Here is a 20,636-nt window from a genome sequence, read left to right on the forward strand (position 1 = left end):
TAAATGTGGTCATTTTTCTTTTCTAATCAAATCATTCAAGTATTTGTCTTTCTCAATAAAATAGAAATAAATAACTGATAACAGAATCATTCTTTTTTTCTGCTAAATTTATTCATTTTTGTTTTTGCAATTATGAAATACTTTAAATTATATCTTCAACAGTTAGGATGATGATAATAACATTATTCACGCAAGTCTTCAAACTCGATTATCCTAATCGTTGATTAATTATATGCACTAGAAGAGACTTTTATCAGGGTCCTCTTGATGCCGTTTAATATTTTTTATCCAAGAGAAATGATCATCACATTTATAGAGACAGCTCGTACAAAATCTCTGAAATGAATTATTAGGAGTGTCTAAATCCTCCTCTTGTAGAGTTTGGAGTCTAGAAACTTCAGTTGTTCTCTCCACCTAAATGTCACGGACCTCCCAGATAATTTAGTTGACCATTTGAATATCAAATAATAAATAGGCAAAAAAGATAATGATGATGATGATGATGGTGATGACGAAAAATGATGCTTCATTTTCACGGGATGTCGCATATCTTGGTGACCCCTGAAAGTTTCTCAATTGCTTTGGAGGCATGATAAACGATTCATGTCTATAATATAATCTCGAGTCTTCATAATTCTCAAGTAGAGTCACTAGTTAAGTCTCGAGCTTAACAACAGTACAAACTCTTTCTGCATGTTTATTAAGTGTCAAATTCTTTATTACCCTTTTTACTGTCAACTTAAATGAAAAATATGGAGAAAAAATTCAGTGAGTGAATACAGACCAAGCGTGTAATTAATTTCGTTGGCTTAAAGCGCCATTCCAAAAAGCTCCCTACACCCTCTCCCTTACTCACAGACTGCCATGTCTATACTTGGCCTCTGGGCTATGGCGTCAGACGTACAGTATCTCTAAGGTCTTCGAGTGCATCGTATCGCTCTCACTTTAACTACACATATCATGACCACGCGTTTAGTATATCTAAAGAAGGCTGTTAATTATTTATTCAGTCGTTATTAGACTGATTCGAGGAAATTACTCAAATAGAAGCTAATAAACTTTATATCAATGAAACACCCACAAATGGACAGAGAAAAAATTCGCATTTCATGGTGTGTTTTATTACCTGGAGTTTATGATGTATCAAAGAAAAAATGTGGAGTGATGTGGTTCAAATATTACAAAGGATATTACGATGTACGAAAATATCAGCTGGACTCGGTGAGTCCTTTTATTAAATATTCCAAATTATTATTACATTTTTTTAGCTGAGGAAAAAAAAGAATTTTTATGTTAGCAACATTATCATAAAACGATAAGAAGTTTAAACTGTCGTTAAACTATAAAAGTTTTGGAAGGGAAAGACTTGGAAGATTAAATTCTTTGGATTTGAAGTTCAACCAAAGTGTCTTCCTTTTTCTTCTCTGACTGTGGAAGAAAAGGACCACAAGATAAGACGACCAGTCTGCGCCCACATCAGGTTGTTAAACCGTGAATGACGTGCCACAACGTTGGCTCAAGTGCGAGAGATAGTTTCTTCTTCTTGGATGAGCTCCAATCATTTATAGTTATTTCGATGCACTTTCAGTTGAGTCTACTTCTTTTCCCTCACTTGTTCCACTTGTCATTCGCAGCTTCTATTTCAGCACTTCTTATGTTCACCTTTAAAATTCAAGTATCCAATTTCGAAATGTCATTTGGGCATTTCCTATGAAATGTAATTATTTTGAAAAGCGATTTTAAAGTTGATAAAATATTTTTCATAAGTAAACATCTTTTTTCCTCGAGCTATTTAATGCCACACCAAAATTATAATAGCTTTCTCAAATACTTCAAAAAAGGACAGACAAATAAATATTAAATATCTTCTTTTTTTTCTCTTCAAAATTTGCACGTCTTCTGACTCTAGTTGTCACTGTTTGCACACCGATAAATGCGTTAAATAAAATAAAATAAATTAAAGTGTTTATGTAGTCTCGAAGAATTTTCAATTTATGATGCAGGTCATACCGTTAACTGTACATTTTAACCATCGTGTTTCGCGAGTGCCACAGGTATATGTCCTTTGCAGAAAGGATCATTGAATTTAAATATTACTCAAAATTATTCTTTAAAATATTTTTATATCAAAATATTAAATTCATAATTATCCATGTGCTCATTCAATTGCAATAACTCTTGTAATTACATAAATTAACCACACACTCGAATCAAATATAAAAGTATTTTTTTTACTAATCTCTTGTCAGAATGTTAATAATAATCAACGTTCCATTGAACTCTGCCCGACGTTATTTCCACAAACATTCAAATGATTAGACCTATCGAGTAGGCGGTTTTTTTTTCAATTGTATATCATCCATTACAAATGGACAAAAATATAATTTATAATTTTCATCTTCATTTTTTTTTAATAGCCTCAAAAAATCATCAGTCCAATCATCTCATAAATATTCATCTAAATTAATAAAAGTCCATAGCTTTAAATAGGCTTCATTTAAATATATATCTGCTAATATTCTTTTAACATACATTCTCAACCACCCATTGATCTTATCAAATTTATTCTCTATTCTTCCGGATTACTTACTTGAAAAAAAATCCAACGACAGAATATAAAACATGATGATACAATTGAGAGAATCCAGATGTGAATTTGAAGGGAGCCGAATAAATCCCACGGTCCTGGGGCCTTACTTTAGGGGTGATTTTCTAGTTTAGGGTCCCACCGCTAGAGACACCATAGTTCTATTTCCTTCTAGGGAACTTTGACCAGTATTAACGGCACTACCGAACCGAGCAGTTCATTTTCAATTTTCCCTAAAGGTGTACCGTGAGAAGTGTGAAATTGTGTTGGGTGTGTTTGAATAATAGTCTAACATTTTGGAATATTTTATGTGTCTTGACAAGAAGGTCAGGTTCAAGATTTTACTTCAGGTGAGATACTGCTGCAAATAATTTAAAAAAAAAATTTATCAGGATATTCATAAATATTCTTGTACTCATTTAGTGTTTTCATTCATCGGGAAATTTAATACAAAGTATGAGTCTTCTCATGTATGAACACAAGAGGGCAATGACAATTTATTTAGTGTGTTGCATGTGTTGCCGGTAAGAGACATGAGGAAATTCACCGCTCTCGAAGATTTATTGAGTCGAGCGAGTGTATCAACTTTCGCGTGGGTTTTTTGGCACCAGGTCAAGAGACAGTCTGCGAATGTCCGTTGATATTTCGAATTCTGGGAAATTGCGGCCGAACGAAAGTTTAAAGTGAGATACATGATTCTCATAGTGCGAATATATAGTGCGTTTGAAGTTATTTTGAAAACTAAACTGGTGCACTGACCGCTTCAACCGTGACAAGTTTCTTTGGATATACATTACCAAACTCTTCCAAGAATTTCGCGATTTCCCTTCAACATTCTGCAGCCATTCCTAGAAATCGTCATATTTCAGTGTACATCTCGAATACACTTACTACGAAAACATTGCTCCAATAAGACCATCTACCACGTGTGGTCCGGAGATTTATTCCTAACATTTCTGTTGCTCAGAAATTTGAAACTTTTAAGTATCAAAATCAAAGTCAATGCACCCACACTCAACACTTTAAAACAAATTAGTAACAAGTGTATTTATTAAATTTTAAACATTAATAATGATCATCACTGCTAATCTCAAATTCAAAGGTGTTTTATTTCAATACACGAATAAAAGTGTTTTATTATGATGTCATTTATTTGATTAATATTTATTAACCATTTCCAAGTGCATTAGAAGTGATTTCAATGTTAATTGAATGGATGACGTCATATTAAAACATTTATAATGCATTGAGATGTAACATTAAGATTTACAGTGGTACTATTCACACACATTTATAAAATCATTAAAAACAGTTTAAGATGTAACAGCATCTAGTCTTTAAAATTTTTTACATCTTAAAAATATTAAATATAAAATGAATCGAAGGTTAATATTTGTACTCCACTATTCTCACATTTGAATGGATCTAAAAATTTTATCAGAAAAAAAAATTAAATTCGGGAATTATTTGATCGTTAAATTAATGAGCGCATTTTATATTTACAACATTCCTCCATTCGAGTCAGACAACGTTGATGACTTTCGTGGGGGTTATTACAAAAAAGTCTTTTTTGGTAGTCATGATGACTAAAGGGCTCATTTGAGGAATACGAGTTTTGTCGTCAAACCTCACACAAGGCCATTCGTTTAATGATTCAGGAGGCGTAAATGTCCGGAAGAATGTCGATTTTGATAAACTATCTTTATGGCTTTTAAACGCATTTTCTAAATATTAATCACGTCTCTAATATACACGAGCTTTCTACAAAAATTAAAATGATATTAATAATGATAATCATAACAACGAAAACAATGACAGGTTCACCGGTTATGTTTTTATTGTTGACTAAAAATAAATTTATATTCATTTAAAACGAAATTAATAACTCTGGAATATATTTTTTATTCGTTTTAATATGATTATACTTAAAAGCATAAATGACGACTACTCATTTGTAATTCTGAGAAAATTCAATTACGATTCAATGAATGAGTAATTGAGTCAGGAAGAATTGCTTTTTGTAATAAAACAAAAAAATAAACGAATCTTAATTAAATGAATATAAATCAATTTTCATTGAAAAATTACACTTATTGTTTATTTTAATGAAGCTTGAAGGAATAGATATAAGTATCCAGTAAATTTTATGTCTAGTTAGTAAATGGTTAATTAAAATTGTTTAAGTAAATACTAATTAGCATCAAGCAATTAATTAATTTAATTACAATCATTTAATTCGAAAAATTATAACGATTCTACTTTTATTATTTCTTTCTTTTTATTTAAAAGAAAAATACTTAATTTTATTCCAAAAAAAATATTCTCATCGATTTTAATGATTGAAATATTTTTTTTTAAAATTAAATTATCACAATTATAAATGATAATAGCATTAACTGAGTTCAATGCCTTTTATTAAAAATATTTTATAACTACGTCAGTTTCTATCAAGTTTCTGTTGATGTATGACAATGTCCGGAGTAAAAAGCCATTTAGGCGTAATTTGATTACCTTGAAAGAGGTTTTCTCGATGAGAAAGAGGGTTAAAAACAATAATGTGGGCACTTGATAATTGAAATGAAATTTTTTCGAATCATTACCGCTATGAAGTCTTGGTAACCTAGTGACCACAGCTCCTGTCGTTGCTCTGCTTTTATCGTAAACTTTGCAATAGACGAGACGAATTCCCGTTCTTGCGTGACCGAGCACCACTATAGAGAGAGAATAGACGTCGCGGCCGGTGAGTCACCGGTTCAGAATCGCCAGTTCAGCGGAAAAAGAAGAAAAGTCGTTGACAACGACTGCATCTCGAAAGAGCTCGTAGAAAAGAGCATGTGTGGTATAGCCATATACACTCATGTTAGCAGTACGATGGTACAAGAAAGAAACGAGAACAATGAGAGTGCTCATCGCATCAGGCAATGAAAGTGCTGGTATCTATCGTAAATACCTTGTGGTGGTTATACCTATACAGAGGAGAGGTTGGGTAAAGCAAGGTTTATTCCATCTGTAAATCCATCCACGTTGATTGTCGGTGAAAAAAACATGACCCTGTTGGCTTAAAGAATCATAAAAGACGCTTGTACCTTTTTTATATTATTTTGCCGAGTTATTTCCGATTTATTTGCGTATCCAATCGACGATTCTCATGAAAGTAATCTAAAAAACATGGCGCTATCGAGAAGATCCGACGTGTGCAGAGGACCCAAAAAGCGTTGCGAGTGAAATATGTTAATGCCCATATGCTTGGTGTACAATTTAATTCGCCCTCAGCGAGTTATGCAGGACACGCGGTCCCAAAACTGGTCCTGAAGTGGTAGTGTGTGAGTGTGAGTATGTAGTGAGTTGCCTTGCGAGTATGTCGATCCATGGAATAAAGGACAACCAAATTTAAAGGGCCTACTCGCCAAAGACTAGAGTCTTATATGCTAATCCTCAATCGTTTTTCTTGTACCTCGCCTCCTCACCATGTTTCTCACTTCATTTTTTTCCAATTATATATCCTTCAGTTTATTGAAGTAACTCGTTAAGATTACACACGTAATTTCATGCAAATAAAATAGATAAAAAAATACTTAACAAATAATTCCAGCTCTTGCAATCCATGATTTATTTTCTTCTCAAGATAAAATGAAATTCTCAGAGACACACGTACCTTCACTTATGTATGTGTGTGCACGTATGTATGTCTCCTGTACTGACTCTGACATTTCTCGCAAAGGCTTTTTACTAGGAAGTCTGTCTCTCCTCCGAGAGAACTAAACATGTCTCTTTCTATTCCCAAGAACAAACTATTCTCGTATGTGGCAGGTGGAGCGTTGATAAGATTTAAGAGTTAAATTACGCCTATACCAAGAAACTCACAATGACAAGTCCATTGTCCGTCTAATTGCTGTCGAGCAATTTACACCCAATCTCATCTACGTCAGCGTGGTGATCAGCAAAACAATTTTATTGATCTAACATGGCAATTTATCTCAAGCTGCAAATTGAAATTGATATGACAAAAAACATAAAATAATCACATCTGATTTCCGGCCGTGCCAAAGTACGTATAATAGAAGCTGAGAGATTAAAGAAAGCACCACGAGAAGACTAGTACCTATATCAAAGATTGGGCCAAGAATGAGGGGGGAGAATGGTATCATCCAAGACTTGTCGAGCTGGTGAATCCTATCGGTGTTAGTAATGGCGCGGTTTGCCAGCAGTGGTAATGATCGCCAGTTATCATGGTAGTGGTTAACTACTGTGCACCAAGGACATCCACTTGCTCTCTTCGTCGTTCCTCGGACACTATCTGTTTCATCTATACAGTGAGAAAAGCACAAGCTCGCCTAATCTCTTTCGATTGCCCCGAGCTCTCTTCTCTCCATTCGCCCCATTTTTGTTATTTGCATGCCACCCTGAGCTCCCTACCTCCTCATCCCCCCGAAATCGCACCTAATTTACAATCCCATTACTCCTGTCAACGGCCGACAGTGCAGCCACGCAATCAGGGAATTCCTAAGCGAGAGAGAACGCCACTGATTTATCATCCCATAGTTTCTCCTCCCTCACCACTTTAACTCTTCCAATACGTTTCTCGATTATTCATTCTCTCATTTTTTACCATAACAGCATCCAATATGGTCTATTGAAAGTTAAGAATAATCTAAAAATTTTTAATAACTCCATAAGAAATTATGCATGCAAGAGGTTTTCATTATTACAAGTTGATATATTTTAGCAAAATAAAACTTTCAAAGAGTCTGCACTCAATTTGAACACTTCCATTTCATTTTATTCCTTAGAAAATTATCAATACCAAGTGTTAATTAACTAATATAAATGACTTTTTTTCAAAAGTGTTCATCATTCTTTCATCACTGATTTTAATTTCTTAGAAATAAGATGAGAATAATTTCGTGAAATTTAACTGTAGACTTTTTTGGCAACTTTGGTTATTTTTATTAGTCAAAGAAGCATTAAAAAATCAATTTAAATAAATAATTCATTAAAAGGAATAATTAATTCCAAAAAAGCATAGTCACCAACTAATGTAGGTGTATTTGATGAAATTCCAGATGATTGTTTCCTACTTGTTTTATAAATGAAAATTATGTTGAATTTTTTACTATGTGATGGTGAAATATCAGACTGGATTAGTCGACGGTTGGATGCGGTAATGGAAAGAAAACAATTGGTCTTTGTTCTCTTGAATACATTTTTTAATGACAGCTTGTGTATTTATTATTCAATTGTAATGAATCGTTACGAGTTTATAGTAAATTCTTTACAAAGCCAATTTAAAACAGATACTCTGAAGATACAGTTCATTTATATAAGCCGAAGGACATCTATATAAAATGACATAGAGTCTTGAATAAATTTTTAATCCCACTTATATATTTAACTGCTGCTTGTAGGCGATATTTTACTATCATTAATTTTGTCGTCGAATGTCACGCAAATCCTGTCACTTCATCTCTTCTTCAGTGTCCATAATTCATTAACTGTGCCGATTCCACCTCCGCTGTATCTAGTATCTACGAAAAAAAGCATCTGAAAAAAAAAAGAAACGAGTAAAATCAAAAAATGTTATATTTTATTTGATTTATCTGTTTATTTATTTTTTATCAAAACATCGTGGGCGAAACATAACTCTTCACTAGATTGATAATTTTTTATTACATCACTCATCACTATTTTTATATCAAAGTGATGCAGAGAAGTCATCATTTATAAATGAGAGAGAAAAAAAAGTTATCAAAATTTTTTTCTCCATCAAAAAAAGGAGCCTTTCGCCTAAACCCAAATGATTGTGTTCAGAGAATATCCTCATCATTCTGTAAACCTCTGGAGGTAATAGAATTCTTTTCGATCCATCAACGATAGCGAAAATGATATAGAACTCGATTCGCGACATGCGAGAGTGCGCGTGATCGTCGTGCCTATCCTGGCAGGATCTCCAACTAGTAGAATTCTTTGGACGTTCTCTGGTTTATACCGACCTAAGTATGCCTATATCAACTGTTATTGTAGAGTTCCAAAGTAGAGAGGAGTCATGAGTCTGTAGTGGCACTCCCATTCACCAAATTCCTTCCTTTCATCGGCACTGATTCTCCAGAGTCGACAACATGACTTTTAGATTCTCACTAATGGCCAATGCGACTCATTAGTCCAGGCAGGACAATTTTTTCAAGTTTCAATGAATCTGGATCATGATGATAAATACGTGAAGACTGCATCCATAGCAGCAAGTAAGAAAAGTATTCAGCTGTTGGATTAGAAGCTGTTTATAACTACAAGTGGATGACTGGAGTGTAGAGTGATTGTGGACAAGCTTATTGTGTTCCAGAAGAAGCAATTATTGGACGTTATACAATGCTCGCAAATTGCTATGGCGATGAACCTGCTGCGTTAAGACTGACTTGGGTATGCTCCTCACGCGAGACCAATCAAATTCATTGCTACATCCATCATTTATTTACCTCACCTGACGCGTGCAAGCGCATGCACAAGTATCCTGCATTCCATCTTGAGCAGAATCGATGAATAAATGCAGAGAAAAAAGCACTCTGATGATAGATACTTGATAAGACAAAGCTGTAAGATGTTGAAACTTGACAAAGAAAATGATTCCCTGGAGAATCTTCCAACTTCTTTAGTAATCCTGCACACGAACTTTCATCAAAGTTTCATCAGAGAATTCTCTCGAAAATGTATATCTCCATGATATCTTGTGCATTCTACAAGTACCAAACATGAGTTCTACGTGTCATGTATCACTTTAAAGAAATGATGTTGTGCTACCTTAGTTACTCAACTTTAGAATAATCATTCCCGCGTGTCTACCTACGCTTATTCTCTCATTGTACGACCTGGAAGAAAATGATAATCGCCACCAACACCACACTAATGCGCCACCAGTCCCATCGGTCATCTACTCGGCCACCTGTGACCGTTTTCTGCCTCTTCTCTCATTTGCCGACCACCTACGTGTGTCTTCTTCCGTGCTCGCTTACGTCTTCGGTAACTCACTTTCGCCAATCTGTGTCACAATATCGTTCAACACTCATAATTCAAACTTAAATATTCACTAAAATGCCCTCCACGCCTTTCATTTGTTCTGCTGGCACACACTTTTTTTTTCAAAACTCTAGTAATTAATGGGACTTTATTTCACTTATTTTCAGTGTGAATGTCATATAGGACTTTTAGTAAATTTTATCATTTACGTAATGTATTTTGTTCTTCCAAAACGATTTATGCATAATGTTGAAGATTTTACTTCCTGTTATCTGGTCATTTACTGTCATATAACTTCTCCTTCTAATGAGCCAAGTTTTTCTCCTCAATGAATATTTTTTTTCATTTTATAAAATAAGTTGTTTTAAATAATAATTTAATGAAAGTTATTTTATTCAGAAATTAAAAGTAACATTTATGTCAAATATATATTTTATACTTCAAATTATTTTTAATTAGATCTATTTATTGGTTTTAATTTAATAAAACTGTTTCCTAGTTAAATAAAGAATATTTAAATATTTAAAAAAATATTAATTAAAAAAACACTGAATTCTTGAAAAGTTTAAGTAATTCTTCCAACATCTAGGCACTTGAGTATTATCATCAATTACATTATTACATACAAATGATAGATTATTACCTTTTTTCATTTTTATGCAACCACATAAGAGTTCTAAATTCAATAGAAGCATTTTTTCATTTCACTTTATAATATATTTTGAAACTTATGAATGATTTTGATTAAACTCTCCAGGCACTTTCAACATTTTATTATACAACAAACTAATTAGATTTTCAATAATTAATTCGTAAATTAAAAATTATATAACCAATATTAAAAAAAAAAATCTAAATGAATATCAATAAATTTCAAACCTTCCTTCTTCATCCAAGGTCTTTACTGAAATATTTATTCTAACTACATTCCATAAACATATAAAGACGGTTTTTTATTGTGATTTACTCAATTAATTTCATCTCATTTCAGTTGACTGTTTCCTAATTCCCAACGATCCGAAAAAAGAATAAAAGTTTTTTTTTTTTTTTTTAAATTAATGACGAAAATGAAAGTTTAAGGAATAAATAACTGATTGCAGATTATAAATGCGGGTGAAGGTCATACACAGAGGCACGTCGGGGAATGTGAATTGTTTCAGGGAGTGCGTGGAGATGAAGGATAAAAAATAAATATCATAAAATGACTACATAATGTATCCCATCGATGAGTTTACATTGTAAATGATTTGATAAAAATTTGAAAGTAAAAGTATCTGAGACTATTATTACAGGCTAAATAATAAGCCTTAGAGACAATTGTCCAATTTATTCTGATTGGATTATTAAAACAGAAAGAAAATTATTCAAAGTTATTATATTTTTACCCTAGGGAAACTGTGTGATACCTTTCGTTATTGCGGCATCTCAAATTTACTGTTACATATATAACATATATATCTCAGTTCACAATCAGCCTCTATCCATCCCGATCAGGTGTTTCACATAGTTGTATACCTGTCTGCAAGTATTACACCACACACATGACGAACGTGTGTATAACTCTGCTGCGTTCTCGCGACTCGAGAGGCGTATTTTGTAATGGACGGGACAGGTGCGTACGCTAGTATTGCATCACTGCATGGCAATTTGTCCCTCGTACAAGAGAGAATAAAAATTATGCACCAGTACATACAAGCTATTGAAAATGCTTTATTAATGTACACTGAAGAATACGCTTTGGTTAGTGGTAAAAATACATTTGAGATTCAATGAGGTCGAATAAACAGATCAGTAGATAAACTAAAACTATCAATAAAAGTTGCTGTAACATTCATGTAATAATATATTAGCTTTTGTTTTAGATTGGATGTTATTTTTAACTAATTTTCATTTGATTATGATGGAAAGAAAATGACCATTAAAATCTATATCACGTCATTCTTAAGAAACATTTGTTCTGGATAATGGAGTGATAGTGAGTTTAAAGACACCATTTCTATGTTATCTGATTCATTATTTTACCATTACTTCATTTTAAAAACCAGGAACTTATTTTTAATAACATTCGTTCATGAATAATAGAATTCTCTTTAATTAAAATGTAATCAATAAATCATCCTCAATCGATTAAAAACAATAATTGTTTCTTGGTAATTCATTTTTATTCACTTCATGTGTTCAAAATGCTGATAACTTTTGAATTATATCTCTTTCTCTTCATGATGTCAGCAATTTATTTTCTAAAATATATTTTTCATTTATTTATTTCCCAATCAACGAATCGTATTAAACTAACAATCAGTACATCACAACTAATAGTCTCAAAATCTAGTTTAAAATAACAATATCTAAGTAGTCATTAACAAATACACCTACTAAAATAAACATGTAAACACCGACATTTTTATGAATCTGTCATAAAAAAAATAATGATGAGTCTGGAAAAGGTTTGGGTGAAAATCAAAGTACAAAAGTATTCATAATCTTTTAAAGTAATAATACGGTTTGTCAGAATGTTATTACTCATCTTGTGTATATGCTAATTGGTAATAATTCAACTTGGCATTGGATATAAAATACTCTGAACATTACAAATGGGGCTCAACACACTACCTATAATCTTTCCTCGCTCAACACAACATCAACACAGGATGGCCTATATTTTTCTTTTCATTTTTCATCCAGCCCATCCATTCCCTTATGATCCTCCTAGAATTCCACAGTGACGAATGTGCTCAGCAGATATCCTTTAAAGGATATTCTTTGAGATATAGACTGAATTGGGACTCGTAATATGAGATAGCATTTATAATTCGTTTAGACTCCACCATCAATTTGAATGACATTCAAAACAGCCCTACATACACATTCCTTCGGACCCATTCGAATTATCTTCTTACCCCTTCAAAGTCCCTGATGAATTAGAGGATTAGTCCTAAAGCTTTTGATCTTCTTTCCCTTTGGTAGATCAACATGTTTTATTTGACTAAATGATTATTTCGTAATTTTAGGTCTTAACATGCTAGGACTTTCTGTCCTTTTGGGTTTCTCAATATTTTTTTTTCCCACCTAATTATTATCATTATCCATCGATCAATACAACATTGTCAAGAGATTTGATTGCATATATGTTTTTTGATAAATGTTAATTTAATTTTATTCTATTGTGATGGTTACTCTCGATTAAATTCGAGAGAGCGATTCTCGATGAATTGACTGCGTGTGCGGTGAAAGTGTGCGAACGCCCGGGAGCAACGAATACCCGACCCCCAGTGTAGCAGCAATGTGTTGTAAAGCGTGTGACAATAATGATGATAGGAAAAAAGGAAAATACTGGTAGAAGTGAAAGATACCCTCCAGCTAAATATGTGCATCTTCCAGCTCATGATTTTAACAAGAAATTACAATAATCATCAGCCCTCCAGCACATTATTCCTTCATGAAAGAGAAAATAGAAGTATTGCTCATGATATAATGATCCCAATGAAGCTTATCTAATACGTCCTAGAATTTATTTTTATCTTTAACATTTTAGTTTGAAAACGTTGTCTAACGTAATTGTTGTTCATTCTTTATTATGGAGTTTGTTGTTTAGGAATAAACATAAAGAATCAAGCTAGTTTATTGTAGATTTTTTGCGCACCTGAATCAGTTTGCTATTTATTGACTTCAATTGATGATAATGAGTCACACTTGAATGTCTGTCACTTTATAAGACACATTTGTTCCACGTGATATTCTTTTTGCTCATGTCAGTAACAGAGATCGAACGCTTGAGCAAAGTTTATTAAATGATTTCTAGTGTGCTGAGTATTGATTCAGTGAAAAATATTCCAATCCTAAGTGCTTTAAAATCATGAGTATTTATGATAATGCACGAATAAATTGAATATTGAGTAAGAAATCATTTTAAGTTGTGATTAAGTAATTTTGTAAGAGTAAAAGTGCAAAAAGAGTGCCACAAGCGTTGTAGTATGGAGAGTAAAAAAATAAAGGTTTAGTGAAAAAACATGTCTGCCAGGTCTTACGTGATTGATTGCCACGCCAATCGTTCGACTGATCCATCCTCATACACAGTCGTTTGCAAACTTGAATCCGTCTTTTGCGTCGAACAAATATTTGCATAGCTATTAATCACGAAGGTAGGATAACGGGGAATTTATTGTACAGAATTGAGATACCACTTGATATTACGAAAAACTATTTGTCAAAAGAATCATGTTTACTGACAACAATTAAACTCATAGGAATTTTAAACAAACAGTCATATGTGAGATAAAGCATAAATAAATGAGTAATCGAATAAATATTGAAGCAAATCAAGTATTTAAATGCTATCCATTTGTTTAAAATTATAATTTGAAATTTTTTTAATGAATAAACAACTCTTAAGGTTGCATTAAATGAGATATAATTATCTGTTGAGTTCCATCAATGAATTAAAACATTTTTTCATCAATAAAATATTTTAAACAAAATATAAGAATCATTCATAAATTCATTTATTAATGTTGTATTTTATTTATGAACTTTAATTTTTAAAATGAAGTTATTTCTATCAGTCCAACCTAGTAGTTTAAAATATTCTTCCTTCAATAGATTATCTTTGAATATTGAAGAGTTGAATTTTAATTTAATAATATACTGATGATAAACATGAAAAATTTTTCAAAAAAGGAAATTGAAAAACAAACAAAACATATTTTTATACAACAATTTAAATGAATAAAATTATTGAAATAAATAATAACATGAAATATTGTTTATTTTCCAGGTCCAGAGGCTCGCTGAGTATGAAAGATACTTAGGCCAAGAAGCCAGAACTTTGGTAGAAAGCAATAGCAACAGTGTAGGTAGTGGTGCTGTTCTTCAACGTGCCCAACTCGAGGGAGACCTCCATCGTATCCAAGAACTATTTCCGGGCGACAACCTTCGTCTTCATGAAAGGGATGTCCTAACGACGGTACGTTAAATGGATCTTTAGCTAACAAAAGTGGACGATTACACCTAATTGTCCATCTACGTAACTTAACTAGCTACTTATTTGTTGTGAACATGAAAGCTCTACAGTTTTCTAGAATGCGAAACTTTTTACATTCATTGCCACGTGTGTCTTGTGCTTCCTTGATGTTCAGTGAGGAATTCCTGAAGTAGCAACTTCTCATGCATGATGACTTACAGGGAAAAGGGACTTGTAATTTTCTATTTCTTCAGGCGATCAGTTTGCACTTTAAAACCACCATGACCTATCCTCTCGGTACCGTTCCTAAAGCGATGATGATTCTGGAAATAACCGGAGGCTTAGTCAAAGAGATTATTTCCCTAACACACGCTTCCATTTATTACAGCTTTAGTAACAATAAAAAAATATAAACACTTTTATTTTGCCCTGCAAACATTACTTAACCATTACTTGCTGCTAATAATAATCAATATTACCTTAAAGCAGTCGTTTACTACCTTAATTTATTTTTTAGCTTCACGTCATCATTTTAAGTAGGCGGGAATTCAATGCAAACTGAATTTCTCAATTTAAGTCATTGTTCCTAATGAAAAATGGATATTAAAATTTGGACGATTAATAAATAAGCACAAGGATGATTGAAATAATACATTTGACAGTGATGATAAAATGCAAATAATAATAAAGATCCACTGAAAAGATTGCGTATTATGTATTTATGCGTAGGTCTTAAAGAGCGTTAAAAGTGATTTGCATCTTGGGCGGTCTTATTGTCAAGAGCAGAGATTATGATCCATTAGAAACATTAGTTAACACGTTTCAACGTTACAGTATACGTAGGAAAAGACAAGAGCAACATATTACCAATATGTATATTTATAACATAATAAAAGACTTAGGAGTCTAACAGAAACTTTATGTTGCTTTGTGTTCAAGTATAGTATGTTTGCTTGATACGTTCATAGGAACTTGGGGAAAAAATTCAAACAAGGAGGGTTAACATGCACGTAACGCTTGTAAGAATTGTGATGGCGTAGGTGCGACACGCGTACACGTGACTCTGATCTTGTGAGAGACTGTTAGATAGCAAGTAGTATTATTGATAAGAGAAAATGTCCAATGGAATACTAAACATTTATCATTGCTATTTTATTTCAGAAAATGAAGAGTCTGATACGTAAAAGGAATGGTCCTAATCCTGGTCGACTGACACGAGCACTTTCTCAAAAGAATCTGCAAAATGTTGGAGCACCAACACCAGCACCAAAATCACCACCGAGAACATTTCTCCTTGAGACTCCTGTACAATTTACGACAGGAATGCAGTCTCAAGACAGACATCTTTTTCTTTTTTCTGATCTACTGCTCATTGCAAAGGCTAGAAGTGGTGGAAATTTTAAACTGAAACAGACCGTCAAGATGAGTGAGCTTTGGCTAACCGCAGGACACATTGAAGATGTTGCCGAGACGAACAAGTCACAGGAAACGAGCTTTGTTCTAGGGTGGCCCACGACAAACGTTGTGGCGACCTTCATGTAAGTTTTTCCTTGATGATATCCATGCATTATTACCCTTAAATGAATTCTCGAAGCCGCAAATTATGCTCCATTAGTGCAAAGAATTTATTCCGCGAGTCATTATTGATTAAATGATCAATTCAAGTGATGGTGATTTCCGAGAATATATCTTGCTTCTTTTACAGGACTGCAGCAGCAAGGGACCTGTGGTGGGGCCGGCTGACTGAGCTGGTGAGAGAAGAGAGCCTGAAGGAGCCGCCAGACACGAACATTCAAGTCGTGTATCACGACAGTGACACAAACACGGAATACGTAAGTATCTTCAAGACACGTGGTGGTCACGCCTTTGCGGTTCCTTCTTACCGCATCCACAGTGACTAAACTTCATAGTAAACTTCTTCAAGACATTCTATTATGTGGTGAATGTTAGTCGGTGTATTTTAATCATCTTTTTCCCATTGCAGTGTAAGACGATAATGGTGAGCTCAGAGATGACAGCAGCGGCATGCGTCAATCTTGCGACCCGACTGCTAGATCTCCAAGGTCCGTTCCAACTCTGGGCACGAACGTCTGCTGACGAAGCTCCTTACCCATTGATTGGTCATGAGAGACCCTTTGCCATAAAGCTCTCTAACCTACGGCATACTTTATCAACAGAAGAAGGCTTTGATCTTGAACACTGCAACAAGAGTGGACATGATACTTGCCACTTCATTCTCCGACCTGTTCTCAAGTCTCCAATCAAAAAGAATAAGTCCAAGATCACGGGATTACTGAGGAGGTCTTTGTCTCTCAACCCAAGTATCTTTGGAGTTAATCTATCGAGGTTAGATGAAAATGGTTTGCCCAAACCTGTCCTGGTGATGTTGCAGCAACTGTTTGCTAAAGGGCCTTTCACACAAGGAATTTTCCGGAAATCAGCTAATGTAAGAATCGTCCGTGAACTTAGGGATCAAATTGAATCATCAGGCGATCCTTCGTGTCTGGAAGATGCTCCAATAATTGCAGTAGCAGCATTGCTGAAAGATTTCCTTAGATCTTTGCCAGATCCTTTACTCACGTCTCATCTATTTCCTCTCTGGATGGCAAGCCTTGAAACAAAAAACCCTATACAAACGATCAAAAGGTAAAGATAGATGATGATTAATCATCATTTACTTTTGCATTTTTTCTATAGTTAATTGATTATTTATTTTTTTTTCATCTGTTTTAGCATTCTTGATCGATTGCCAAAGGCAAACTACACACTACTCTCGCATTTTGTTTGTGTACTTCATCATATTGCAAGAAGATCAAAGCATAACTTGATGTGCGCCAGTAATTTGGGTGTATGTTGTGGTCCAAGTTTACTTTGGTCGTCAAACCCGAGTGTAAATCAAAGTCGTGCCATTCCTGCGCTTACTGAAATGCTAATACGTCACTGTGAAGTCCTCTTCGGTGACGGAGTAACTCAGTTGTTTGGAGAAGAGCGCAGTGACAGTGGGGCTGAAGAGAGCACTGACAGCTTACACTGTGAGTAATATATTCATTTCTTTATATATGTCATAAATTTTAAATTAATCCGACTGTTATGACATATTAGAATATGTTTAACAAATAAATAAATCTATCAGTATTATTAGCAACATTATTTATCATAATATAAAGCATTCTCTGATCATCTTTTTGTTTTCGTTGCAGCAGGTGGGCTTTCACTAGACAGTTTGGATTTAACAGAGCCACCAAGGAAAGATCACATGTCTCTTTCTCGTGACTCCGGTTTAACACTATCCGACTGTCAACTTTTTATCCCAGAGTCTCCAGTAGGATCTGAAGACTCAGCAGTGAATGCATCAACGTCGAGTTTCGACAAATCATTGACGGAAAAGGACAAGTCAATAAATAAATCATACATTCGTGTCTACGGTGGATGGGAAGAAAGATTGAATGGATATTCAACGCAAAACGGCATTGAAAGTGGCTTTAGAGATGACAAACTGAGCAATTATCCAAATCCAAACTTTCAAAGGCAAGACTGGTTACGAGCGCACTTGAAGCGAACGCCAAGGATGAAGCTTGAAGAGCATGAGCAAAGAAAAGAGCGATTTGATGAGAAGGATATCTATAGTAGAGATTATCTTAGACAAAGTTCAATGAAAGAGAACGTAGAAAACTGCAAGGAGATCGTTTACAGGTCTCAGCATGATATCTCTCGTGACATAAGAGCTGATTATGAACGATCTCAACAGCAGGACTCATGTACAGAAAGAGTATCAATTCATGATTCAGAACAAGGATCGACTGGTGAATCTACATTGTCGAGTGAGCGATATGACTTCAAGAAAGACCGATTTGGTGACTTTAAAAAAATGAAATCAGACGTCTATTCAACGCGAGACTCACCAGTATCTCAAAATGGCAGTTATCATTCTAATAATAGTGATCTTTATGAATTTAAGAAGGTCAAAAGCGAAATTTACGTCACCGTAAATAAGGAAACAACACGAAATGACGATCGATATGAACACGAAAGACTGGATAATAACATATATAGTAATCGTGAAACAGCTAACGAAATTTATGGGTCTCGGGAAAGGAACGATATGTATACATTTAAACAAGCTGAAGCAATTGATGCATTTTGTGATGAGGGTGATGATGATACGAGGACTTGGCCAGATACTCCGCCACCACTTCCACCACGATTGAGGCATTTACCACCGGTGCACATGAACTTAGAGGACAGACATAAAGTTGCAGGAAGGTCTAGGTCTTTACCTCCTCCGCCTCCTTATAGGCCACCACCCCAACCTAGAGCTCCTATTACTACGAGACATCTCGGCTATCCTAGATCAGTTATTGATGATGAAAGTTATGTCTGAGACATTATTTCTCGTGAAAAATTGATCAAATTTATAAGCCATATTTATTGCTGAAGATCATAAGTAACGAGCTCAATAGTGCTCATATTAGAGTCTATTTAACCGAACCTAGTCCGAACCGTAGGCCCTTTGACAAAGATTTGAAGTGGAAAAAAATAATTAAACGTGTGACTTTGTGAGGATGAAATTGATTGTAATAATTATTTTATTTTTTTTTCAAATTATTATTGCGTTGTTGACAATTTATAATAACGCATAAAAGCGTTTATGGACAATTTTATTTGTTAATTCATGATAATTCAGGGTGCTTCCACAGGCTTAACAAATATAAATATATAAATATATATATATATATATAAATATAATAATGTAAACTTTATAAAAAAGAAATAAAAAGGAGAAGAAATTCTTATCAATAAGTATAGATTAGTCGAAAACGAGACTCGAGTTAAATAATAGTTTGACATTTTTAAAGCAGAGACATTTATTTCGCGCACAAACTAAACTCGAGGTCACGTTATCATTTATCAGGTAATCAATCGTAATATAAATATAGAAAAAGTCTATCAAAAGTATTCAGTCCATATTGGATTCTAATTTTTTTCTTTTATTTGCTTTTTATATACAGTAATGGATACATTTTTTTCATAAATTTTTATCATGAAAATTTTTTGATTCTAATCATTCAGAAATACATTCAATCTTTAACGGAAGTTGCAATGATTATTTTTTAAAGAATTTTTATAATCTACAATACTTTTTAAGCAAATTTCTCTTGTGGTTATATTTTATCTTTAAACATCTGTAGATGCAAATGATTAAATTGAGCCTCCTGTACGTGTAACATGACATTAATGTTTACATCGATACGTTTATTTTATATAAATAAATATATAAATATAATACAACAATATGAAAATAGCATATGATTAATATTCAAAGACGTGCGATTATCTTTTTTAGTAAGTAAGCTTATAGAAATGTATTATTTTCAATATTTTATTCTTTGTAAATATTATTATATGACAAACTTTTATATTGATGATCAAGTTATAAACATAAATATATATCTCAACGCAGCTAAAATTTCAAAACTCGTCTTATTTTTTCAAGTACCCATCAAACCACTGTTGTATTCCAACGAGATTTATTTAAATAATTTTCAATTTACAAAACAATTGTATTCTAACTAATATTATTCGTTATTTAATATTGGATATAGGTTTAAAGGAAGATAATTTTTAACAGAGATTTAGTATAGACTTGTCGAAGGAAGAATTGTAACTGATCTGACTAGTGAAGAATGATGATCATATTTATATTAGTGCATGGTGTGCATTAGGTACTATGGTGGATGGTAGGGCAAAGGTTCCAACGTGGAAAGTTGGGAAATTTGGGCGTTAAATCAGTGACCGTAGTTTTATTGCATTTTTTTGAAAAAGTCATGAAGTTAGAAATTTAGAAAATTTTAGTAAGAATTAGAAAGTTTAATAATTTTATTTTAATTGTCAGTAAATTCTTTTTGTATTAATAATAGCTTTGTTTTAATAATTCTATTGTTAATATTGATAAATCATTAGGTTTTCCAACACCACCAATTACATTTAATTGACTTCATAAAAATAAAGAACTCAAGTATGCGTAAACACTAGAGATATGAAGTAAGACACATAACGAAAATCTTCCAGTAGCTGAATAAT

The 20,636-nt window shown here is 33.4% G+C and overlaps 1 protein-coding gene across 4 annotated transcripts in view; it reads left to right on the forward strand.

Moving 5' to 3' along the window:
• The window catches only part of LOC118070970 (rho GTPase-activating protein 20-like), a 119,973-nt gene extending 99,952 nt beyond the window's left edge, over positions 1 to 20,021 (forward strand). For 2 of the 4 annotated variants that reach the window (XM_035089883.1, XM_035089885.1), the window contains 6 exons: positions 14,370 to 14,558; positions 15,717 to 16,093; positions 16,261 to 16,387; positions 16,540 to 17,201; positions 17,289 to 17,587; positions 17,756 to 20,021. In XM_035089883.1, coding sequence (XP_034945774.1) covers positions 14,370 to 14,558; positions 15,717 to 16,093; positions 16,261 to 16,387; positions 16,540 to 17,201; positions 17,289 to 17,587; positions 17,756 to 18,936 — 2,835 coding nt within the window. In that variant the 3' untranslated portion in view covers positions 18,937 to 20,021. Of the gene's footprint in view, positions 1 to 1,035; positions 1,222 to 14,369; positions 14,559 to 15,716; positions 16,094 to 16,260; positions 16,388 to 16,539; positions 17,202 to 17,288; positions 17,588 to 17,755 lie in introns of those variants that run through there. The other 2 variants (XM_035089886.1, XM_035089884.1) reach the window with 2 other exon arrangements.
• Positions 20,022 to 20,636: the final 615 nt, after the last annotated feature.

This window comes from Chelonus insularis, unplaced genomic scaffold (assembly GCF_013357705.1).
Source record: "Chelonus insularis isolate UGA/USDA-ARS -01 unplaced genomic scaffold, ASM1335770v1 contig_70_pilon, whole genome shotgun sequence".
NCBI classification, from domain to species: Eukaryota; Metazoa; Arthropoda; class Insecta; order Hymenoptera; family Braconidae; genus Chelonus; species Chelonus insularis.